Raw genomic sequence first — 26,538 nt, 5'->3', positions numbered from 1 at the left:
CATATGGTAACTCTATTCTTCATTTTTTGAGGAACCATCGTACTGTTTTCCGTACTGGCAGTACCAGTTTATATTCCCACCAGCAGTGAATGAGGGTTCCATTTTGTCCACAACCTCTCCAACACCTGTTACCTGTATTGTTGATAACAGCCAGTCTAACAGGTGTGAAATGGTATCTCACTGTAGTTTTGATTTGCATTTCCCTAATAGCTAGTGAAGTTGAACACCTTTTCATATATCTGTTGGGCGTCTGTATGTCCTTTGAGAGAAGTGTCTGTTCAGGTCCTCTGCCCATTTTTAATTGGACTGTTCGGTGTTGAATTATAGGAGTTATTTATATATTTTGGATATCAATCCCCTGTTGGAGCTGCTGTTTGCAGATATCATCTCCCATTCAGTTGGTTGTCTTTTTATTTTGCTGTCAAGTTTCTTTTGCTGTGCAGAAGCTTTTGGTTTGATACATTTCCATTCATTTACTTTTCCTTTACTTCCCTTGCCTGTCGGGTCAAATTCATAAAATGTTCTCTATGGCCAAGGTTCATAAATTTAGTACCTGTGTTTTCTTCTATGTAATATTATTGTTTCAGATCTTATATTTAGGTCTTTGATTCATTTTCAATTAATTTTTTGTACCTGGAGACAAACTGTAATCTAGTTTCATACTTTGCATGTGGCTTTCCAATTTTCCTAGCACCTCATTTATTGAAGAGGCTTTTTTTCCTCCATTGTTTCTGGTGACTCCTTTGTCAAAAAAATATTTGCCCATATACCTGTGGTTTTATTTCTGGGGTCTCAATTCTGTTCCACTGGCCTGTGTGTCTGTTCTTCTGCCAATACCATGCTGTTTTTATTGTAGTTCTGTAGTATAATTTGAAATCAGGTACTGTGATACAGTTGGCTTTGCTCTTTTGTCTCACAATTGCTTTGGCTATTCAGGGTCTTTTGTGGATCCATACAAATCTGGTGATTTTTTTCCCTATTTCTTTAAAAAGTGACACTGGAATATGATGGGGATTGCATTAAATCTGTATATTGCTTTGCATAATGGTAACATGGTCATTTTATCTATGTTCATTCTTCCAATCCATGAACAAAGAATATCTTTACATTTCATTGTCTTTTTTACTCTCTTTTAATAATGCTTTATTATAGCCCTGGTTGGTGTCGCTCAGTGGATAGAGTGCCACCCTGCAAACCAAAGGGTTGCCAGTTTGATTCCCAGTCAAGGCACATGCCTGGGTTGCTGGCCAGGTTCCCAGTAGGGCATGTGTGAGAGGCAACCACACATTGATGAAAGTTTCTTTCCCTCTCCTTCTCCCTCCCTTCCCCTCTCTCTAAAATTAATAAATAAAATCTTTAAAAAAATAATGCTTTGTCATTTTCAGTTTATAGGTCCTTTATATCCTTTGTTAAGCTTATTCCTGGTATTTTATTCATTTGGTTGCAATTACAAAATGAATTGGTTTTTTTCCGATTCTTTTTCTGAAGTTTCATTGTTAGCATACAGGAAAACAGCATATTTTTGTACATTTTGTACCCTGCAACTTTATTATATTTCTTGTTTCTATAAGTTTTTTTGGTGAAATCTTTAGGGTTTTCTATATGCAGAATCATGTCGTCTGCAAAAACTGACACTTTTACTTCTTTCTTCCCTATTTGGATGCCTTTTCTTCCTCTTGCCTGATTGCTCTAGCTAGGACTTTCAGAACTACGTTGAGTACAAGTGGTGAGAGTGGGCATCCTTGTCTTGTTCCTAATCTTAGAGGAAAATCTTTCAGTTTTTCACCACTGAGTATGATATGGGCTGAAGGTTTGTCATATATGGCCTTTATCATGTAGAGGCACCTTCCTTCTATACCCATTTTAGTTTTAATCACAAATGGATGTTATATCTTATCAAATGCTTTTTCTATATCTATTGATATGACTTTTAGGTTTTTCATGTGGTATATTACATTGATTTGTATACGCTGAACCATCCTTGTGTCCCTGGAATGAACTCCACTTGATTGTGATGCGTTACTTTTTTTAATGTGTTGTTGTGTTTGATTTGCTAGTATTTTTGCATCTGTATTCATCAGAGATACTAATCTGTAGTTGTGTGTGTGTGTGTGTGTGTGTTATCCTCGCCGGGTTTTGGTATAGGTTTATGTGGGCCTCATAAAATGTGCCAGGAAATATTGCCTCTTCTTCAATTTTTTAGAAGAGTTTGAGAAGGATAAGTATCAAATCTTTACCTGCTTGGTATAATTCACTGATGAAGCCATCTGGTCCTGGACTTTTATTTTTTGAATGGGTTTTTGATGGTTGTTTCAATTTGCTCACTGTTTATCGGTCCATGTAGATCTCCCAGTTCTTCATGATTCAGTCTAGAACGGTTATATATTTCTAGGAACTTAACCATTTCTTCTCGGTTATTGAATTTGGTGGCATAGTCTCTCATAGTATTCTGGTATGATACTCTGTATATCTGTAATGTCTGTGGTAACTTTCAGTTCTAATTTTGTTCTTATGAGTCTTTTGTCTTTTTTCCTTAGTGAATTTAGCCAGGGGTGTGTCAATTTTATTAATCTTTTTAAAGAATCAGCTCTTTGTTGTATTCATTTAGTGTATAGTCTTTTTGTTTTCTATCTCATTCAATTCTGCTCTAATTTTTATTACTTCCTTTCTTGTGCTGACTTTGGATTGCTTTTGCTTTTTCCCTAGTTCTTTAAGATGTAATGTTAGGTTACTTACTTGCTTCTTTTCCCTCCTTCCTTCCTTTTTGCTACAAAACACTTTATTGTTTCCATTTGGTCCAATGAATGGGAGAGGGCTACAGAGTGGTTGAAAAGATGCCCCCTGATTTTAGGGAGAGGCTCAAGCAAAAGCCAGGCAGCAGGGAGATGCAGAGGGGCCCCTCAAAGGCCTCTGGGTTCCAAAGGCTCCTAAATATGCTTGAGGGTGAGCCTTTCAAAGAGATACTCACCCAGCCTAGCCTGAGAGCTGGCCAGCCTGTGGATGTTAGATGGTCACCCATGTCTTGATGAGTTTTAACCTCCTCACCCAGGAAGTGGTTCTCCGAAGAAGTCACAGGGATGAGGGTCTGTACGGGTTGAACCCAGGGCATGCAGATGCAAAAGGGCCTGAATTGTGGCTTCTATGGTGTCCTGAGTTTTATCCCACTCATCTTGGGAGTGCTTCAGCACATCCTGGAAGAGACTGTGGCCACCACACTGGTTCTGCAGATTTAGGAGATGCTCAGTGCTCTTGCACTTCTCAGCCAACTCTGAGAAGTGGCCAATGCCCTGCAGAGCCACATCATCATGGTCAAAATAGAAGCCCAGAGAGAGGTAAGTTTTAGGAGGCCCACAGATGCAAGTTGGCCAGATAGTTGACAGCAAGCTCCACCTCTGGAATAATTCCGACAATTTGGGAGCTCATGACTATTCGGCAATGAGGGGTCAAGGTCAAAAAATGGTGCTGGCTGGTCTCAGATGCTGATGATGGCTGAGGTGGTTCTGAAGGTGGTGACTGGAAAAGAGGATGGAGGGTGGTCAGAGGCTGGAAAAAGGAGCATCCCTGGGTCTGTTCTGTCCAAACCCTATTGAAGCAAGAGACAGATCTTGGGGACTACCAGGGGTACTGTCTCTCGTTTCCTGCGATAGGCCTGTAATGATATAAACTTTCCTCTTATTAATGCTTTTGCTGCTTCCCAGAAGTTTTGATGTATCATAGTTATTCTCATTTGTCTCTATGTCTTTTGATGTCACCTTTTTTCTTTGACACAGTCATTTCTTTAGTAGTATGCTGTTTAATCTCCACATGTGTGGTTTTCTTTACTTCTTTCTTGCAGTTGATTTAAAATTTCAAAGCACTGTGGTCAGAAAATATGCTTGATGTGATTTCAGTCTTCTTGAATTTGTTGAGGCCAGTTTTGTGATGCAACATGTGATCAATCCTTGAGAATATTCCATGTGCACTGGATAGGAGTGTATAATCTGATGTTCTGGGATGAAAGGCTCTGTAAATGCTTATGTCCACTTGGTCTAATGTGCCATTAAGGCTGATATTTCTTTATTGATTTCGTTTGGATGATATATATAGCGCAATGGAGTTTTAAGGTCCCCGACCATGATTGTGTTTTTTTCTGTTTCTCCCTTTAGTTCTGTTAGTAGTTGTTTTATATATTTCAGTGCTTCCTGATTGGGCGCATATATATTAAGGAGTGTTCTGTTTTCTGGATGTTATTTTGTCACCCTTTTCACTATAAAATGTCCATCCTTGTCTCATTACCTTTGTTATCTTGAAATCTATTTTGTCACATGTAAGTATGGCTATACCTGCTTTTCTGTGGATGTTATTTGCTTGAAGAATCATTTTCTACCCTTTCACTTTCTTTGTCTTTGAAGCTTAAATGTGTCTCCTGAAGGCAGCATATGATTGGGTTTTGTTTTTTGATCCAATTTGCTACTCTGTGTTTCCTTATTGGTAAATTTAGTCCGTTTACATGTAGGGTAATTATAGATGTATGAGGATTTCTTATAGCCCTTTTATCTTTTCTTTTCTGGCAGCTCTGTGCCTCCATTGGTTCTTTTCCTGTGTTCTGTCTGTTGTTTTTGTTTGGTGGTATTCCATACTTCTTCTTTTTCATCTTTTTTAAAAAAACTACGTGTCTCAGTTTTGGTTTTTGTGTGTGTATGTGTGGTTACCATTAGGTTTATGAAAAAGAGAGTTTCATATATACAATAGTATTTTTTCATTTGGATGCATCTGATGTCCATCCTTCTTTGCAAATTCAGACCTTTACCCCCACCCCTTTTATGTTTTCATTGTCACAAATGATCCCTGTTTATGCTGTTTTGTTGGTGATCTTACTCATTGTTTTGTGACGTTTTTTTGTTTCAGGTGGAATAAGCACCTTGAGTATTTCTTGCAGTGGAGGTCTTCTGGTGATAAACTCCTTCAACTTCTGTATGTCTGGAAGTCTTTATTTCTCTTTCACATCTAATAACTTTGCTGGATATAGTATTCTTGGCTGGTAATTTTTCTCTTTTAGTAGTTTGAATATTTGATTCCACTCTCTTCTGGCTTGCAGTGTTTCTGCTGAGAAGTCCAATGATAATCTAATGGGCTTTCCTTTACAGGTTACTTTCTTCTTTTCCCTGGCTGCCTTGAGAATTCTTTCCTTTTTAAAAAAAAATTACTTATTTATTTTTAGAGAGAGAGGGAAAAGGAAGGAGAGAGGGAGAGAAACATTGATGTGAGAGAGAAACATCGATCAGTTGCCTCTCTGTGAGACCCAATCAGAGACCAAACACACAACCCAGGCATGTGCCCTGACAGGAAATTGAATCGATGACCTCTCGCTCTGCAAGCGACACCCAACCAAGTGAGCCCCACCATTCAGGGCTACAATTCTTTCTCTGTCATTAAACTTTGACAGTTTTAATACAATGTGCCTTGGAAAAGGCATCTTTGGATTGAGGAAAATAGGTCTTCTGTTTGCTGCTTGGAGTCAAGGATCTAGTTCGTTCCACAGGTTTGTGAAGTTCGCATTAACTATTTGTTTGAATAGGCTCTCCATTCCCCTATCCCTCTCTTCTTCTTCTTCTGGTATGCCTATTATTCTTATATTGCTCTTTCTGATGAAATCAGATAGTTCTTATAGAGTCCTTTCATTTTTTTGTAAATGCACAAGCCTCTCTCTCCTTCTCTCTGCATCATTTCTAGATTTCTATCTTTGATATCACTAATTCATTCCTTCATCTGGCCAGCTATATATGCTATGCTCACTAGTTCATTCTTGATCTCTTGTTTTGAGTTATCTCCAGAATTTCTGTTTGGTTATTTTTTAAAGTTCCAATCTCTTTGGTAAAGTACTGGTTCTGTTTGTTGATTTGTTTTCTGAGCTCATTAAATTGCCACATTTTCTGAAAAAACTTTCCACATTTTCTTGCTTCCCCTTCCCCTTCTTTGAGTTCCTTTTTTCCTGTTTCATTCCTTCCTTTCATTTCTCTTTAAAATATTTTCCATCTCAATTTTCTTGCAACTTTGCCGTCCTACTCCCTTAAATTCTCAGAAACTAAAGGCTGTCGGACCATAAACATCTCAATGGAAATACCCAAACTGGGATTTCTGCTGCAGCTTGTTTAAAATCCGATCCCTAGGGGTGGACGGGCGTATAAGAGGACTAAGTGGTAATGGGAAAAAAATAAAATAAAGATTGAACAAATTAAAAAATCCAATCCCCAGGATTTGTGAGGTTAAAGATGGTTTCCTAGAATGCCCTTGAGTACTGTGATGAAAGTGTCTTACCTGAAGGTCTGTGCTTTAACTGCTTGTACAGATCAATGGCACGCTGTTCCCTATGAAAGAGAAAACATGTTTCTATGTGAAGATAATTTAATGACTCTAATAATTCACAACCTGAACAAAATTATTTGAGGACAGTAATGATCCAATTTTAAAGTATATAATGCCAATGAAATTTAACAGAGAATTTCATTGAGTAATAAGCAAGATCTTAAAATGCAAAATTTAATATACTTCTTATCTGCTGTGGTCTACCACTACAAATCTTATCTGATCCTTGCACCAGAAACACAGAGACAAAAATTATGGCCTGTGACTAGATTTTAAAAATCTGAAATTTCTAATTCAAACATTTAGGACGTTAACCTCATTTACTCATTTAGGGCATTTAACAGACAACAGGTTGGGCCAGAAGTAGGGAAATAGTTTATAATTTAGAATACTTAAAACATTCTTAACACACACATAAAAAGATTCTTTGATTAAAACAGCAAAGGTCAACTCAAAGAATTATTTCTAGGATTTCTGGTGATGAAGAAAATACTTCCTTTTTAAATATTTGAGCAAAGGAGAACTATAGACTATAACTACAAATAGGCTTGATGTGCCCAATGCACACAGAAAGAACAATCCACTACAAAGAATGATAGAGACCAATACCAATGACAAGACCGTGCCCTTACAGAGATTCCATCAAGTCTCCCTGACGTCTTCCATAAGGGCTTTTCTGTAGCTCCATGATTTCAGTGTGCAGGCACATGATCTGATCCTCCAGGTATCCAATGACACCTACCTACAAAATGATGAAACATGAACGAAATGACAGGCTCACCACCATACGACACGGGGAAGAACTCAGACAAAGAACTGCTGCTGCAGTAGGAGAATTAATGATTTAATATAAAAGTGACTTTGTTCAAGCCTTTTTTATCTTTCAGATTCTGTAATCTTTCACATGAGAATATACTTATTCCTATGCTTCTCACTTTTCTCTCATGACAAGAGTAAACTACTAGCATTTGCTTTTACCTCCTGAGAAGCAAAAAGATACACATCACTAACAAGACAGTGGAAAAAATGGCCGAAAAACCACTGCATCTCAGTTCTGTGATTTTCATTGCCTCTTGTTCCTAACTGCCTTGAAGTAAGGATGCAGGAAGATAAAGACGCTGGATTTCCCACCCCCAGATACCAACTGCCCCACCTGTGTCCTCAAAGTAGTTCTGACACCGAGGACAGCAACAGTTTAGTGGGACCATGAACTGATGTAAAGAAGGAATCTGTCACAGAGAATAATATCTACCCAGCAAGGCCATATATTTATTGTCAAACCTGCATAATTTTGAGAGTGAAGGAAAAAAAGTACTGTTGATAATTATGGCAAGACAGGTATAAACACACTTTCCTAGGTAAACCGGGATGTGGGGCCATCCTATCTAAACCAGTCATAAAAATAACAATGATAATTACCATTTATTATTTATCCCCATTTAATCTGCATACCTTACTAGAAAAAGGTAGAGTCCTCATAATACAATAAGAAAATGAAGCTCACTGAGGTTTCAGTTTACTCTCATTTGCCCAATACCCTTATTTTTATCCACTATGGTACTTCCCTCTAGATACACAAAACATCTACTAGATACTTATCTGATATTGAAATGACATGAAAAATACTCTACATACCAAAACCAAAGAAAGTTTCTAAGGGAGACTTCAGGAATAAACAAACACATAGAATGAGCTTAGGGACTTTACCTCAGCATAGTGGATGGCCTTTTCTTCCATTTCCTTCCATGCTTTTAACATTTTTTCTGAGGCTGAAAAAAAAGTCTTAATTAGTTATCTCAGAAACAGTCATAGTTTTAATTATGGACCTATCTACCTCCTTGCCATACCAACATCAAAAAATGGTGTTATGCATTGAATTTCCTCCCCAAAAGTTATGTTGCAGTCCTACCTCAGTAAGGACATCAGAATGTGCCCTTACTTGGAAATAGGATCAGTGCAGATAGTTGGCTATATTAACATGAGGCCAATATGGAGTAGGTGGACCCATAATCCAGTATGACTAGTGTCCTTAGAAGAAATACAGGGACACAGACATATAAAGGCAGAGCTCCATTTGACAACAGAGGCAGAGAGTAAAGTGCCACAGCTGCAAGCCAGGAAATGCCAAGGACTGCTGATACACCACCAAGAAGCCAGGAAGAATTACGGAAGGATTCCTCTCCCCAGGTTCAGAGCAATCATGGCCTTGCCAACACCTTGATATTAGACTTTTAGCCCCTGGAACTGTGAAATGACAAATTTCTGTTGTATTAAACCACCCAGTTTATAGTAAATTGTTATGGCAGCCCTAGGACACTAACACGGATGGTTTTCTCTTTAAAAAAAAAAAGAAAGAAAATGATTAAAGTGACACATGAAAATGGTATTTTTAAAAAAATCAAACAGGCCCTGGCTGGTGTAGCTCAGTGGATTGAGTGCAGGCCTGTGAACCACAGGGCTGCCAGTTCAGTTCCCAGTCAGGGCACAAGCCTGGGTTGCGGGCCAGGTCCCCAAGAGCGGGTGCTTGGGAGGCAACTACACATTAATGTTTCTCTCCCTTTCTTCCTCCTTCTCTTCTCTCTCTAAAAATAAATAAAATCTTTAAAAATAATAATAACAATAATAAAAGTAAAACAGTATAAAAGGATATAAAAATCATGCTATACACATACCCTTTTCTTCAGAAGTGAGACCATGTATACATATCTTTCTTTCTTTCCCAACTTAAAACATCACTGCCATTAAAGATCCAAGTGATCTACCTCAGTCTTTTTAAACAGCCATAGAATATATACAACTGACAAGTCAAAGATAATTTGATGAAATAATCATGTTTGCCATTCACCAGAATGCCCACAATACACAACTAGACATAAAACACTAATCATAACCAGCTTTAACAGGTAAACTTACTCACATAGCTGGACACTGCTGATCATTTATTCTAAGGACATGTACCTTGTTCAAGACTAGTGTACAAACAGGATTTGTTTCCCTCCCAAAAGGATTTATTTCAATGAAAAAAACAAACAGAAATGGTGGTGGTGACCTCTTCAGTTTCTTTGATTTTAGGTCTGCTTTTTACATTTCCTTAGTGTATCTGAAGGGAGATAGCTTGAAGTGAAATACTGAAAAATTGGAGGTTATGTACAATAAAAAAGTGGGCCTACACAGTAGGTGGTTTGGAAAAAAACAGAATTATTTGTGTTATTATTTATAGAAAGATAAGTAGTTTGGGATTTCCCTGGCTAAGAAATCATCCCAATATGGATTTTGTATCTATTTTTCATAGCAGCTTGAAAATCACATATTCTGTCCTGGCTGGTGCGGTTCAGTGGATTGAGTGCGGGCCTGCAAACCAAAAGGTCACCAGTTTGAGTACCGATTAGGGCACATGCCTGGGTTACGGACCAGATCCCCACTTGGGGATGTGTGAGAGGCAACCAATCGGTGTTTCTCTCTCTCTTTCTCCCTCCTGTCCCCTTTCTCTAAAAATAAGTTTAAAAAAAAAAAAAAAGAAAGAAAATCATAAATTCTTAAATCACTTTTGTAATTTTCTGGAGCTAAACAGCTTTAGTCCAATGGCGGGGTGGTGGTGGGGGGAAGGTAGATCCTGTAAAGTTGCTCAAATAAAGGTAAAAAAAAAAAAGAAGCTAACATTCAAAACAAACATGGCTTATGATGATTTGGCCCACAACCCTGTCTCTTGTTCTAATGTTGAACATAACAGAAACAATAGGCTGTGAGACAAGAAGGTAAAATAGCAGGTGGCTTCAAAAAACTATAGACACTTCTTTCAAACACATTACCCAGAAACTTACATATCCCATAAGTCATCTGCTCACTATATCTTTCCAAGTCAAGCTGAATGCTTTTGTGAAAAAACTCCAGTTTAGCCTTCAGCTGCTGGGATGCTGAGATCAAAGCATTCTTCATTTTTGTCAAGTTAGTATTATATCTAAGAAGACTTAACCTAAACCATAAACAAACAAAAATCAGCATTTCATAAACATTGGACAAAAATTAAAAAACTTAAATTGACATACACTCAAAGCCTAAGTTTCTATTATCGATCTATGAGAAATGGCTGATCTCTAGAATCTGGTCCCTAAAGACTTTCTGCCTGTGGTAACAATTTCCTTTATAATAGGATGTTCTGCTCAGGAACTACGCTCAAGCCATTGGAATTGGGTAGTTTCAGACCGTTAGTAAGAATTCTACAAGTTGGACCAGAAAATTGTATTTCAAATTGTTTTGATATTTTAGTATTGCATCAAACACTGATTAGTGAAAACTGGCAAAATTAATTCCTAAACTTGAATGTGCATGACACTGTTCCTATAAACAAGAGAATCAGCTTACATTGCTGCTCTTTGCCCTTGAAAGAGTCTGCTGTAGTCTTCTTTCAGCCCAGACACATAGTGCACTGCTTCAGCCCATACTTTACGCAGCTGTATAATTGGAAGCTGTATTTTGCTGTCCCGTACTATACGTAGGAAGATGGGAAAAAGACGTTATTTTTGAGATTTGAGATGTAGGAAGATGGGAAAAAGGAGGTATTTTTGAGATTTTAGAGCTCAGTAATTACTCTTGTGATTTCCAGTCCTTACAAATACCTTTCCCATAGATGCTAGAAAGAACCACTTGTTACAGTTTTATTCAGTTCAATACACATTTACTGAGCCCCTGCAATACACAAACCCTGTTCCAGACACGAGGGGAAATAAAAATGAGTAAGACATAATCACTACATAATCACAAAGCTGAGATTATTCTTATATGTCTTTTTTTTCTTGTTTTCCTCCAATGGAACACTGTTTTTTTCTCTCTAATATAAGTTCTATATTTCTTTCAATTTTTAAATCAAGTCCCATCTCTCCACAATCTACTACGGTCTTTGCTGATTCTGAATAATAAATTTTATCTCCTGGACTACCAACCAAGCTTCAGGAAAGCATAGGAGGGAAACAGCATTTTAATAAGATATACTTTCTTCAATGCCAAACTTACAAAATTATCTATTTATGATTCTCTTGCTCTTTCTTCAGTAAAGGGAATGCTACTGTCTAAGATCATGACAGGTATGTATGTTAAATGCAATGAAATCCCATTTTAACATTGTGAAATTATGTGAATTTTCTCCAAGAATGAAAGAGAGTCATCCTGTACATTAAGGAGGCAATTATATTGTTATTCTTTTCCAATGCAAACCTTCAGAGAAAGGTTGGTAAAGTAGGGTTCATAATGAGAAAACAAATTATTTGAAGCAGACTTCAAAAATATCAAGTTACATATCCAGAAAAATCTTTGCCTCCCCTAATAATTATTAATAGCGTCAATTAATCTTTCTTTTTATATACCCACACTTATTCCTGAAGCTTTCTACAACAGCCAAAACAAAAACACAAAACACTTTTTAAAAAGAGTCTGGAAGGGAAGCCTGACCAAAATACACACACACATACTCTGAAAAAATGAAGTCTAAGAAATGATATCACAGTAGCAAGAAGCACACCTACGTCCAGATCTTGGTTTCTAACACAGTTCTCCAATAAAGGAACCAGGGCTTCTTAGAAAAATGGCTGATTCTAAGACTGGGCAGGAAATATACAAGATGGGCCTGGAGTACATTGTAGTGCTATGAAGTAAGGAGGCACTAAAAAAAGAAAACCCACATTGACGAGGCAAGTAAGAGGCACAGGAAGTCAAATAAAAGATCTCCTAATGGCCAAAGCTGCAATGGTTTGACCAAAATAAACAAACTAGTATTGGATTATAATTCAAAATATAAAATAAAATCCATGAATATATACTGATGTAATAATTGAATAAGTTAATACATGAAAGATTATAGACAAATCTCACGTGCCCAAGAATTCCAAATAAATTATGTAGACGTCCAAAGGAACATCTTGAAGGAAGGGGAGCATCACTTCCCACTCTTTCATTGTGGCTTTGGCAAAGTGACTTCCTTGCAAAGAGTACAACATTGACAGGGAAGGGCAGGGAGACTAACCTGCATCGGGGAGAAGCCTGACAAACACTGCTTCAGCCAAGCAATCAAGGCCCACACCAGCAGTCATGCATCATGCTGACAGTACGCACCCTTTATACAATGTAACGAAAACAGCACTTCCGTGATCTTCCTCTCAAAAACCCATAATCCTAGTCTAATCATGAGGGGGAAAAATCAGATAAACTGCAACAGTGGGACATCCTACAAAATACTTGACCAGTACTCCTCAAAACTGTCAAAGTCATCAAAAACAAGCAAAGTCTGAGAAACTGTCACAGTCTAGAGAAGCCTAAGGAGACAGGACAACTAAATGCAATGTGGTATCTAGGATGAGATCTTGGAGCAAAAAAACACCACCAGGTGAAAACTAAGGAAATCTAAATAAAGGATAGACTGCAGTTAATAATAAGTAGCGGTTTATGTATTTAACAAAATGTACTATACTAATATGTTAAAAACGGGGAAAACTATGTGTATGGGAGGGGGAATAACATGAGAACTCTGTGCTATTGCTCATTTTTTCTGTAAATCTGTCAAAAAAAAAAAAAAACCCCTAACAAAAAGGTAACAGAGAAAAGATTAAATAATTTTAGCCCTTATGGGCAATTTTGTTCTTGATTTTACAATTTTATGATTGATTTTAGTTTGAGAGAGACAGAAACTGACCACTACCTTCTTCAAAAGAAAAAAATAGTTCTCACAGGATAAATGAAAACATTTGAACATGAAGCAGTATTCATAGGATAATATGAAATACTTGAACATGCTTAAATAATGAAGGAGAAATGAAAAAGTAGGCTTAATGAATAATGGAGATTCACTCTTTTATCTGTGAGAGGCCTATCCTCAAGAAAGTTCCCAAATGAGGGATCTGGTGGTAATTTAATACCTACCTTCTCACCTTCCAAACTGTAGAAATCCGTTTTTCACCATACATAGCTGAAGTATGAGACACAGACAAAGAACACCAAAGACTGTTTCTACTAATCATGTTAAATCAAATTGTATTACTTCAGGTTAAATCTCAGTCAGTAATGGAGTCGACTTACCAATATAATTTACACAGTCAGATAAACTTCTGGAAGCAAATGGTCCTTCATACACAGTCTTACTTTTATCAAACAAATAAACCATATAGCTATCACAGCCTCTCTAAAAAAGAAAGAAAGAATTTTTAAAAACATCCTTGAAAATCCTAGATTTCCCATGTACTTAAGTACCAAATTTCCTTCTCTGAAATGCAAATGAACAAAGTCAATGTTCATTAGCCTACATCTTACAGATTTAAGGTCTAAGCTTTTGTTTAGAAAAAATAAATAACTTTGATATGGGCTAAAATGAAAAATAATCACCAGACCCAAGAGGACAAAAGCAAAAGTCCTAACAACATATACACACAATAGGAACACGACTCAGTAATCCAAAGGAATGAAGTACAGGTACATGCTGTGACAAGGGCGAACCTCAGAAACATAATCCCACATGCAGAGTCTGACACAAGGGACTACAGGCTGTATGGGCCATTTACAGGGATGTTCAGAAAAAGGCATATGTACAGATATAGGAAGTGAATCAGTGACTGCCTGCCATGGGCAGAATGTAGATTAATAGTTAATGGACATGAACAACCGTAGTGAGATGGAAATGTTTTAAAACTGATTTATGGTGATGGGCACACAATTAGGTAAGTTTACTAAAACAAAATACCCCTGAATTATACATTTGAAATGGGTAAATTATATAACATATAAAAATAAGACTCAATAAAGTCAAATAAAATGAAAAATGAGTCATGACCACAGTCATATTTTACCATCCATCTATCCTCTGGCAGAGCCTATGAGACCGCTGATCTAATTTCAAGATTTTAGGCTTCAACTACAAAAAGGGGGAAGAAAAAAGAGGGAGGAGAGAACTAGTACCAAAGAGAAAGTTGTACCAAGTTCAAAATAACAAATGTTTCACTTCTATTTTGTTCACCTGGTAAAGCAGTTAAGAGAAATGAGTAGATAAAACTAAAAGAATTATGTGTATCACCCCCACCCAAAGAATTCTAAATATACATCCAAAAATGCAGGTATGCAACCCCTCTATGTAAACAGATTTCATATATTCTTCTAAGTAATCAGAATTTTCTTACTACTCCATCTAGTACACATTGAGAGGCTGGTTTCCGAGGATCAAGAGAAATTCCCGTCTCTGAAAGAAGCTCTTGAGAAGCAGTATTTATTCCAGTTTCACGCTCAATACGAGACTGCAGCGAATGAAGACTTTCATCAGGTGGTAAGAGAAAAGAAATTATCTTTGCAGAAGTCATATTTAGGATGTGTACTATCTGTATAAACAAGAAAAAAAGAGACATGACATTAACCATCTGCTACATAAAGATTCAGGGCTAAATACTAAATGGATTATGAGCAAAACGCGTTATCTCAGTACTACACAAGGTTCAATCATTTTCCAAAATGAAATCTCCTTCTATAATTATAAAATGACATCTGGAAATGCAAGAGTTTAGTTTTCTCCTACAACAGATGTTAGTTCCAAGAAATAAAATTTCAAAGTTCTAGGGATGCACGAAAACCCCAATTAAAAAAAACAGAACAAGGGGAAGGGCATGGGTAGAGGTGGGAGAGGGTATAAGGGGAATAAATGGTAATGGCAAAAATATATTAAAAAATGTGAACAAAAACAAACAAACAAACCAAACACATTTATTCTGAGAAGCATATCACAGACCTGGAAGGAAACATTCCCATTTATGAAGTGCCAAATAGATGCCAACTACAGAGTTAAGTGCTTTAAGTGTAATGTAGCATCCTCTTAATTAGTTGTTATATTTAACATAACACCCTGTAATTAAATCTTCTTATCTCCATTTTAGCAGAAAAAAATCCAGAGCTCTGAGGGATCACATAGCTGATAACTGGTAGAGCTTAGATCCGAACTCCTATCTGTCTGACTACCTTACATTGTTTCAAGAAATAATCACAATAGAAGAGCTAGGCCTCTCTTTTAAATAGGAAGAAGCATTGTTACCCTCATTTTTCAGATAAGAAAACCATATCCCAGAACAGTGATCTGCCTAAGGGCCCAAAGTTAGTTAAGAAAATAAAGAGTTGTATTACTTTTACCTAAAGACCCACTGAAAGTAGGGGTATCCTGATACAGGCCAACTAAGTGTGAAACTGAGTTAGGTGGGGCTCTACCCAGGTAACCACAGATAGCCACCGAGTTAATGGTCAGTCTTTTGAACAACATGATTTTAAATCCTCCTTCCCCCAACAATAGCTTATATAAGCTATACAAAATGAATAGCTATGTTTCTCCAGTGCCTTACATTGACAGAGTACAGGGATGGGCACAGTAGGTTAATAATAATAATAATAATAATAATAATAATAATAATAATAAATAATAATACTATAATTGGACTTCCAGCCAAGATGGAGGTGTAGGTAGATACACTTTGCCTCCTCGCACAACCAAAACAAGTACAACAACAAATTTAAAAACAAAAAATAACTAGAAATGCCAGAAAATCAAACGGTATGGAAGTCCAACAACCAAGGAGTTAAAGAAGAAACATTCATCCAGACTGGTAGGAGAGGTGGAGAGGGGCAGGCGGGGCAGATAGGATGCACTTCAAGGCAGTGGCTGGAGGACCAGGCGGTCCCACACTGGTGGGCAGATAAACAGGATGAAACAACTGGGGAGTGAGACAGACCACACAACCCAGGGTTCCAGCACGGGGAAATAAAGCCTCAAAACCTATGGCTGTAAAAATGTGTGGGGGTTGCGGCAGTGGGGGAAACTCCCAGTTTCACAGGAGAGTTTGTTGGAGACACCCACAGGGTCCTAGAACGTACACAAGCCCACCCACCGGGGAAACAACACCAGAAGGGCCCAACATTTTTGTGGGTAGCAGGGAAAGTACTAAAAGCCAGCTGAGAGCTGAGCAAGTGGCACTGTCACCTCCCAAACCCCCCTCCATATACAGTGCCACAAAGCAGCTATGGGGTTACCCACCCTGGAGAATACCTAAGGCTCCACCCATTACAAAGTAACAGGTATGCCAAGACAAAAAAAATATGGCCCAAATGAAAGAAGAGATCAAAGCTCCAAAAACAGAACTAAGCAATGAAGAGAGAGCCAACCTATCAGATACAGAGTTCAAAACAGTGGTAATCAGGATGCTCACAGATGGTTGAGTACAGTTGTAAAATAGAGGAAAAAGTGAAGGCTATGCAAAGTGAAATAAAAAAAAATATACAGGGAACCAACAGTGAAGGGAAGGAAACCATGACTCAAATCAATAATTTGGAGCAGAAGGAAGGAATAAACATTCAACCAGAACAGAATGAAGAAACAAGAATTCAAAAGTGAGGAGAGTCTTAGGAACCTATGGGACATCATTCCAACATTTGAATCACAGGTGTGCCAAAAGGAGAAGAGGAAGATCAGGAAATTGAAAACTTATTTGGAAAAGTAATAAAGGAGAACTTCCCCAATCTGGCAAAGGAAATAGACATACAAGTCCATGAACCTCTGAGCGTCCCAAAAAAGTTGGACCCAAAGAGGAACACACCAATACATATCATAATTAAATTACCCAAGATTACAGATAAGGAGAGAATCTTAAAAGCAGCAAGAGAAAAGGAGACAGTTACTTACAAAGGAGTTCCCATAAGACTTTCGGCTGATACCTCAAAAGAAACCTTGCAGGCAAGGAGTTGGAGAGAAGTATTCCAAACCATGAAAGGCAAAGACCTACATCCAAGATTAGTCTATCCCACAAAGCTATGATTTAGAATGGAAGGGCAGATAATGTGCTTCTCAGATAAGGTCAAGTTAAAAGGAGTTCATCATCACCAAGCCCTTATTCTATGAAATGCTAAATATGTAAGAAAAAGATGACCAAAACAATGTATAACAAAATGATAACAAATTCACAACTATCAACAGCTGAATCTAAAATAAAAAACAAAAACAAAAAATCAAACTAAGCAAGCAACTAGAACAGGAACAGAATCACTAGAACAGGAACAGAATCACAGTAATGGAGATGACATGGAGGATTATCAGTGGGGAGTGGGAGAGGGGAAAATGGGGAAAAGGTACAGGGAATAAGAAGCATACATAGTAGGTACAAAATAGACAGGGGGAGATTAAGAACAGTAGAGGAAATAGAGAAGCCAAAGAACCTACATGTAGGACCCAAGGACATGAACTAAAGGCGGGGGAATGCTGGTGGGGGCGGGAGTGCAGGGCAGAGGGGAATATAGGGGAGAAAACAGATGGGACAACTGTAATAGCATAATCGATAAAATATATTTTTTTAAAATAATAATACAATAACTAATAAATTATAAAAGAATAAACTTTGTATACTCCCAACTGTAAACCTAACTTTGCCCACCCTTGTATACAAATGATTAAAATGATTTCTACTGAAAATGCTTATTACAGAGGTAAAGCATTAACTTTCCCTTAATACATAATAAATTTTTATGTTTAAAAAAGGTGGGGGGAAGAGAAGGAAATCTTCAAAGTTGACATGGATGTACATACAATACAATTATAAAAATCCTAAGGTGAACATTTACTTTTCTACAGGGTATATGTTAAACTAGGGTAAGTGATCACAGAATCCCACTACCAAAGCTGAGGCAGAAGACAGCAAAAGAAAGGGAATGGAAATATAACTTAAATTTATCCTTTTGCTCACTGAAATATTTTAGTGAGTGCCTACTATGGTATACAGTACTAAGTGTGTTGTGGTGACAGTGGGTGTACACACTGAGCAACTTATGAACCTTGCCCAACTTATGAACCTTTACTATACGGTAATAGTAAAACAGAAGATGTTAAGAAATGTTAACAGAACTAAAATACAAGGTAAAAATGCAACAGGTACTATAATAAAGTATTGTGCAGATTCCAAAGGAGATTACTTGGTAAGGATGAAAGGGATGCTTTATAAAAGAGGCACTATTTGAGCTAAACTTTCAAAAAGAAGAAAGATTAGAATGAGAAATAACTAAAAAAAGAAAGGTTCCTTTAGGCAGAAAACAAGGTAGGCAGAGAGATAGGAAAGGATGAGTGTAATCACAGAATATAAATAATCCAGTTTAACTGGACCTGAAACAATTAGGGCTTAATGTGAGATAAGGCTGGAAGTATAGGATAAATGAGACCAAGAGAGACTCTGAATACCAATGTTAGGGTTTGGACTTTATTCAATGAGTGAAAAAGAACTGTAAAACTTTCTTTTTTATCCTCACCTGAGCACAATTTTTCATTGCTTTTTTAGAGAGAGAAGATGGGAGGGAGAGAAACATCAACTGGCAGGGGAGAGAGGGGGGGAGAGAGAGAGAGAGAGAGAGAGAGAGAGGGAGAGAGGTAATAATCCACTGCCTCCTGTACCCGCCAGGACTGGGATCGTATGTGCCCAGACCCTGGATCACATGTGCCTGCGCTCACACTGGGGAAGGAACCCACAACCTAGGTATGTGCCCTGTCCAAGAATAGAACCCACAACCGCAAGGAACAAGACTTCAACCAACGGAGCCACACCAGCCAGGGTAAACTAAAGAAAACTTTCTAAATTAACCTGACAAGTTCAGAGTTGTTAAGATGTTCAAAACATAAATCTGATCAAATATCAAATATGTAGATTGAAGGAGAAGGAACAGACAGCCAAAGTTTCCAACCAAGTAACTAGAAAGGAGACAATGAAAGCAAGTGACACAGGGAAACATGTAGAAGTAGATTTAATGAAGCAAATTGTGTTCCATTTTAAAAAATTAAGTCTTGGGTGCCAGCGGTACCACTAGGTATAGAGATATAGCAGTTATCTCTACTCGGCAGAAAAATCGTAACTGAGGATTAAATTTGGGAGTCATACATATTCAGTTTATAGTTAAAGTTATACAAATGGAGAAATTTCCAAAGGAAAGGAAGAAAAAATAACATGGAAAAAGATAAAACCAAGAAGAGATTCTTAGGATATAGTTAGAGGCATAATAAGAGGAGGCAAAGGAGGAGTAATTAAATACACCTGTTTCACCTTATCTTCAGTGGCAAGTTCAGTATACTTTTTAAAAACTTTTCTACAAATTTCAAGTTTTGCAGAATAAATAGTTGGAAAACACACAATCAGCCTCTATAAACTATTTTTTATTTTTTAGAGATTTACTTATTTTTAGAAAAAGGGAGAGGGAGGGAGAAAGAGAGAGAGAAACATTGGTTGCCTCTTGCATGCCCCTAATGGGAATCAAACCCACTGGCATGCACCCTGTCTGGGAATCAAATCGGTGACCCTTTGATTCACAGGCCGGCACTCAATCCACTGAACCACACCAGCCAGGGCTCTAAACTATTTTTTAAAGAAAAAGAAACATTTCAGTAAATGTTTTGTTGGTTTATTTTTCAAGCGAAAATCAAACAGACATCATTCCCTCATTAAACAATATAATAAACACCTTAGAAGAACGCCCTACAATAATATCAAGCTGTTTTGCAGTTCCTGCTTCTGTGTTCATGGTATTCCCCTGCCTGTTAATCTCCCCCCCCATTCCCCTGCTTATCTCTTCTTTGTTCTTCAAAATTCAGTCCTATTATCATGTCCAGGAAACAAGCCCCAACTCCTATGAATAGTACCCTATGCATACTTAATTATGGAAAACCTCACAACAACACTGATCCTTTAATAAAGAAGGTATTACTGAATGTGAGCTATAAATAAATAAATAAATAAATAAATAAATAAATAAAATTCACAGATAAAATAGTGGTGCTACAAATTTCTTTCTTTTTGCCATCTTCACCTGAGGCTATTTTTTTTTTAAATTGTTTTTTAGAGAGAAAGGAAGGGAGAGAGAAGCATGGATTAGTGGCCTCCTGGATGTGCCCCGACCAGTGACTGACCCTGAAACTTAGGAATGTGTCTGGATGGGGGATCAAACCCACAACCTTTTTTGGTACACCGGACGACACCCCAAACAACAGAGCCACCAAGCCAGGGCAGTGGTGCTACAAACTGAACTGAAGTTTATAGACCACAAAACACACAGGGAGAACCCTTTCCCACACTCTATGACAAGCAGATGAGCACGGACCCTCTTCAAAGTACAACAGAAATGATATTACAGTTACCATGATGAGCCTGAAAAAAGTCTGAGATAAAAACCAAAATTTACTGGAGGCTACAGAGATGTAAAATGTATCACCAAGTCCTGCTTGGCTAACATATTGAAGGATAAATTATTCCTTGGCACAGTAGAAGAAAACCAAATCAAGAAGTCAAATATCTTTTCAATGTTAGTCATGAGTGACATCAACACGGCCTTAAGTCCCTATTAAAAAAAAGTATTCCAAGCCCTGACCTGCATGGCTCACTTGGTTGAGCATCATCCCACAAAGTGAAAGGTCACCAGTTTGATTCCCTATCAGGGCACATGCCTGGGTTGCAGGCCTGGTCCCCAGTTCGGGTGCATGAGAGAGGTAACCAATCGATGTTTCCCTCTGTTTCTCCTTTCCTTACACTCTCTAAAAATAAATAATAAAATATTTTAGAAAAGGTACTCCAAGGCTAGCATAAAACCCTTATGATTATACTTTCTCATTTAATTTTAGAAACCCTATCTACTACAAGCGACCAGCAAACATGGAAAAACTGCCGTGCAGATGAGAGTTGTTTCTGGGTATGCAGCATAAAAGAACCTCGCATGGATGTCACTGAAGATTTACTGAGAGCCTGACATATGCCCTGCTTTATACAGAATGCCAAGGTACGGATGGCATGTGGTAGGGTGGGCGACTGTTAATAAAATTAGTAAAACAATCCCAGCATTAAAGAAGAAGGCAATCTATAAGGAGAGGAGTAAGTGGAAGATGAGAAAACATTAGAGGAAATGGTATGATTAAATGAAAAACTGTGGCAAAGACTGTTAAGAGGAAGGAGAGTTGAGTATGTGCCAGGGTAGGTGAGGAGGTACACAGAGATAGAGATCATTCTGGAAAGAATGATAGAAGCTGTTCAAGCACAAAAATGGGTAATGAACTTGATGGGATAAGAGCAGTCACAAGCTGGTCCTGAGTGAAGTAAAGGGTAAGAGAAGCCCTTTACTGGTTGGGATGGACCTGCATTAGGAAAGACCCCCACAAGCAAGGCAGATCAGTTTAGAGTTGACTTGGTAGACAAGGAAGAACTATGTTGGTTTCTTGGATAGGGAAATAAAAAAGTATTTTCAGAAGATGAGATGAGTAGAACTATAGAGGCACGTAAGGCAGTAGAAACCTTTCTCACCAACCAAAATCCAGACCTAAATGATGAGGTGATAATGGCACCAATCTGAGGAAGGGGAAAATGCAAAAGATGCTTCAAAGGAGTAATTAACAAAGACCAGTTAAAAGTAAAACTGACAAGGGTTACTAAAAAAATAAAAACAGCCCCGGCTGGTGTGACTTAGTGGATTGAGTGTGGCCTGTGAACCAAAAGGTGGACAGTTTGATTCCCAGTCAGGGCACATGCCTGGGTTGCAGGCCACGTCCCCAGTAGGGGGTGTGCAAGAGGCAACCAATCAATGTTTCTCTCCCTCTCCTTCTCCCTCCCTTCCCCTCAAACAACTAAATATTTTTTTAAATGCTACTAAAAAATTAAAACACATCCATTCTAAAAATGAAATTTTCTTTTTCAAATAAGCATCAGGAAAAGATTATTCACATATATTTATGATAATTTTCCAAATAAATTGTTAACCTGAATACAAGTCTTATGAAATAGACCCCATTCCTAAGAAACTAACCTTCAAATTCAGAATGTGATCCATTAATACAAAACACCTTGGCTGCTTCAAAGTAAGATCAACAGGTCCTCCTCTCTGCTGAGGATCCCAATTCAGCATCAATTGTAGCCAGTTTTCCATGGGATCTACTATTAAACTAAAAAATGTACAAAAATAGGGTGAAAACCCCTGTTCCAATTTTTCTTTAGTACTATAAAAAAAAGGTAATTTTATAAGTAGTCCATTTCCTTTCTCATTATTTATCGGTACCATTTTGTAATTACTTTCAAATAATTCATAAAATGATAGGGGACAAACTTCCACAAAAAACCACCCAAAGCCACACGTGTAAGTTAGTTACTGGCAACTCCAAGAGGCAAGCTCAATTCCATTCTCCGAGGAACCCAAGAGCCTTCTCACCGAAGCCAGTCAGCTGAATGGAGCAGTTATTGTTTCCACTAGACTTGTGCTGTCCAATATGGGGGCCACTAGTCACAAGTGGATATTTGAATTTACACTTCATTTAATTAAAATTAAATTTAAAATTTAGCTTCAGTCACACTACTCATCTTTCAGTGCTCAACGGCCTCATGTGGTCAGCAGATAAAAGACATTTCCATCATCACAGAAAGTTCTATTGGATGATGCTACATAAAACAGACAACAACCCTGTTGTCCCTTCACAGTCCTGAAGAGACGGAGGTAAAGTTCCTGCACTGAAATACACTTACCTACAAAGGTTATTTGGTTGAGGTAAATGACTACTAAACCGAACTTCTCCTGTCATCTCTTCACAGGCAAATATACACTTGGGATCCTTCTTCTTAATCTTCTCATGCCTATAAAAAACAAAAGCTACCTCAGTAGGCAACCTGACTCACAAATAACTCTAAACATTTTTGCCACTGAATTTCATTCAATTGTGGACTTCTGGTCAAGATGGAGGCATAGGTAGACACGATTTCGCCTCCTTGCAAAACCACAAGAAGGATCACAACAAATTTCAAAAAGAAAAACACCCAGAACTGCCCCCAAATTGAACTGTATGGAAGCCCAACAACCCAGCATTTAAAGAAGCTATCTTTGGCCAGACGGATAGGAGGGGCAGAGCCAGGGCAGACAGGACGCGGTGTGGCGGTGGCTGGTGGAATGTGCGGTCCCACATTCACATGTGGTGGATAAAAATCAGGAGGACACCTTGTGAGCAAGTGATCCCAGCCCCTGGCCAGAATGTGAAGCCCCGGGTACTAGTGCCGGGAAAATTAAGCCTCATAACTTTGGGCTGTAAAATCCAGAGGGGTTGAGGTGGCAGAAGAAACTGCCAGTTTCTCAGGAGAGCCCAGAATATATGCAAACCCACCCACTCTGGGAACCACAACCACAGCAGCAGCAGGAGGGGTGCCAGTCACACAAGGGAAGAGGAGAAAGTGCTTGGAAATGGGATGAGTACCAAGCAAGCCCCCAGAAGTCAGCCAGTAGCAGCATTGTCCCCCTGCAACCCTCCCCTACACACAGAGCCACAAAGTGGTAAAGCAGGCTGCCCACCCTTGCGAAAACCCAAGGTTCCACCCCATACAACTTAACAGGAGCATTAAGACAGGGAGTCAACATGGCTCTACCTAGTACACAGACACTGGGAGGCTGCAAAATTAAGGAAACAAAGAAATATGGCCCAAATGAAGGAACAGAAGAAAACAGAAGCCCAGTAAAGAACTAAGCAATATGGAGACAGCCAACCTATCAGACAGAGTTCAAAACACTGGTGATCAGAATGCTCAGAGATGTGTGAATACAGCAAAAGCCTAAGGGTAGAAGTGAAGGCTACACTAAGTGAAATAAAGAAGAATCCACTGGAAACCAACAGTGAAGGGAAGGAAGCCAGGATTCAAATCAATGATTTGGAACAGAAGGAAAAAATAAACATTCAACTGGAACAAAATGAAGAAACAAGAATTCAATAAAACAAGGAGAGTTTAAGATGACTCAGGGACATCTCCAGAAGAGCCAACATATAAATCATAGGGATGCCAGAAGAAGAAGGGAAAGAACAAGAAATTGAAAATTTATTTGAAAAAATAATGAAAGAAAACTTCCTTAATGTGGTGAAGGAAATAGACATACAAGTCCAGGAAGCACAGAGAGTTCCAAAGAAGTTGGACCCAAAGAGGAACACACCAAGACACATCATAATTAAAACGCCAAAGGTTAAAGATACAGAATCTTAAAAGCAGCAAGAGAAAAGCAGAAAGTTACCTACAAAGGAGTTCCCATAAGACTGTCAGCTGATTTCTCGAAAGAAACTTTGCAGGCAAGAAGGGACTGGCAAGAAGTATTCAAAGTGATGAAAAGCAAGGACCTATAACCAAGATTACACTATCCAGCAAAGCTATGATTTAGAATGGAGGGGCAGATAAAGTGCTTCCCAGACAAGGTAAAAAGCTAAAGGAGTTCATCTTCACCAAGCCCTTGTTATATGAAACGTTAAAGGATTTTATTTAAGAAAAAGATCAGTCCTGGCTGGTGTGGCTCAGTGGACTGAGCCCCAGACTGTGAAGCAACGAGTTGCTGGTTTGATTCCCAGTCAGGGCACATGCCTTGGATGCAGGCAGGTTCCCCAGTGTGGGGCAGTGAGAAGCAACTACATATTGGTGTTTCTCTCCCTCCCTTGCCCTCTGTCTAAAAATAAAAAGATCAAAATATGAACATTACAATGACAACAAACTCACAACTATCAACAACTGAATCTCAAAAACAAAAACAAAACTAAGCAAACAACCAGGACAGAATCAGAATCATAGATATGGAGATCATTTGGGAGGTTATGAGTGGGCAGGGGGGAGGGAAGGAGGGGGAGGAGGATGCTTTTAGAAGCATCCCTATACATCCCAATGTATAGGGATGCTTATACATTGAAAATGTATAGGGATTTAGAAGCATAATTGGGTAGGTACAAAATAGACAGAGGGATGTTAAGAACAGTTTAGGAAAAGGAGAGAAGCCAAAAAACTTATATGCATGACCCATGTACATGAACTGGATCACTGGAGTGAATGGGAATACTGGGTGAAGGGGAGCAAAGGGGGAAAAATTGGGACAACTGTAATAGTATAATCAATCAAATACAGCAAAAGAAGTCATATAACTGGATACCACTTAAAAAGAGAGGAAACAAAGGAGAAAAAAGCAGGCAACTGAAATTTTTCATTCCCCTCAGGCATACCAAAGTTATTTTCCATTTCTTACCAGGTAAATGGCTGGAGATGATGTAAAAAAGGCCTATATCCAGCAATACATTCAAACACCATGGTCCCAAAGCTCCAATAATCAACAGTGGCTGTGTAAGGCTTATTCTCAAAGAGCTCTGGGGCCTTAAAAAGAAAAAATGCCTTAAACATCATACAGTAAGAGAAAAGCTACTTTATTTTTGAGCTATTACAGGGGTGAGCAAAAGCAGGTTTTACACTTATTTGTATGGAAATAATACAAATAAAATACAATAATTAATAAATAATAATACAATAATAAACTTTCACATACTCACAAGTGTAAACCTACTTTTGCCAATGGCCGTATATTCACGACCTTCAGAAATAAAGAGAATCTTGTACACTTAAATTCAAAGAAACAATACATGTCTTACCAGATACTGCAATGTTCCCACAAAAGATGTACACAGACTTCCTTGATCAACATCTTTGGCATATCCCAGATCAATTATTTTATGTATGATCTACAAAACAATAAGCATTAAATGGTTGAGAAATTTGAAATGGAAAGGCAACGATGTCGTGGTAAGGATCTGGAGAGTGTGGTGGTGAGAGGGAAGACTTGGGCTCTGTAATACACAAATGTCATTCAGTCCTGACCTCCACCACTTAACTAGCCTTGTGTTCTTGATCAAGTTACTTAACTTCACTTGGTTTCCTATATAATGATATTACTAACAATACCTACTTTACAGAACTGTTACTGGGGTTCAATAAAAATGAAACAGCCAAAGGAAAGGATTTAACACAATGCCTGGTATATGGTAAAAACTAAATATAAATTGGCTATTAACTTTACTTTGGTATATGCAGAATAACCTTGATCCATTATACTGACAGGCAAAGGTAAAGGTGACTTCCAAACTTGCAGAGCAGCATACCTCCTTACAGTGGAGCAATGTGAGTTAACTACCCATCTAACTTCAGAAATATGCTGAAGTCTTTGGATACAAAAAGATGGAGAGAAGTTGAAGCTAAGCACATGTGAAAGCCTCCTAAGAAGTATCATCAAGGTTTCATCACTTCCAACTGACCACCATCTTAACTAACCACAAGACCACACAATCCAATGCAAAGTTCATATGTCTTTATTAGGATTGAACTTCAGTGCTAAAAGCAAGAA

The 26,538-nt window shown here is 38.1% G+C and overlaps 1 protein-coding gene across 3 annotated transcripts in view; it reads right to left on the bottom strand.

The window, feature by feature from the left end:
* CHUK (component of inhibitor of nuclear factor kappa B kinase complex) overlaps window positions 1-26,538 on the bottom strand; it is a 45,337-nt gene that overhangs the window by 8,436 nt on the left and 10,363 nt on the right. For all 3 annotated transcript variants that reach the window (XM_053922858.1, XM_053922859.1, XM_053922860.1), the window contains exons 6-16: window positions 25,790-25,879; window positions 25,393-25,517; window positions 22,881-22,988; window positions 22,171-22,306; window positions 14,502-14,696; window positions 13,411-13,513; window positions 10,708-10,831; window positions 10,167-10,318; window positions 8,053-8,114; window positions 6,978-7,087; window positions 6,298-6,347 (exon numbers count right to left, since the gene is read on the bottom strand). In XM_053922858.1, coding sequence (XP_053778833.1) covers window positions 6,298-6,347; window positions 6,978-7,087; window positions 8,053-8,114; window positions 10,167-10,318; window positions 10,708-10,831; window positions 13,411-13,513; window positions 14,502-14,696; window positions 22,171-22,306; window positions 22,881-22,988; window positions 25,393-25,517; window positions 25,790-25,879 — 1,255 coding nt within the window. The remainder of the gene's footprint in view (window positions 1-6,297; window positions 6,348-6,977; window positions 7,088-8,052; window positions 8,115-10,166; window positions 10,319-10,707; window positions 10,832-13,410; window positions 13,514-14,501; window positions 14,697-22,170; window positions 22,307-22,880; window positions 22,989-25,392; window positions 25,518-25,789; window positions 25,880-26,538) is intronic.

Source organism: Desmodus rotundus, chromosome 4 (genome assembly GCF_022682495.2).
Source record: "Desmodus rotundus isolate HL8 chromosome 4, HLdesRot8A.1, whole genome shotgun sequence".
NCBI classification, from domain to species: domain Eukaryota; kingdom Metazoa; phylum Chordata; class Mammalia; order Chiroptera; family Phyllostomidae; genus Desmodus; species Desmodus rotundus.
This window is presented reverse-complemented; position numbering and strand designations above follow the sequence as displayed.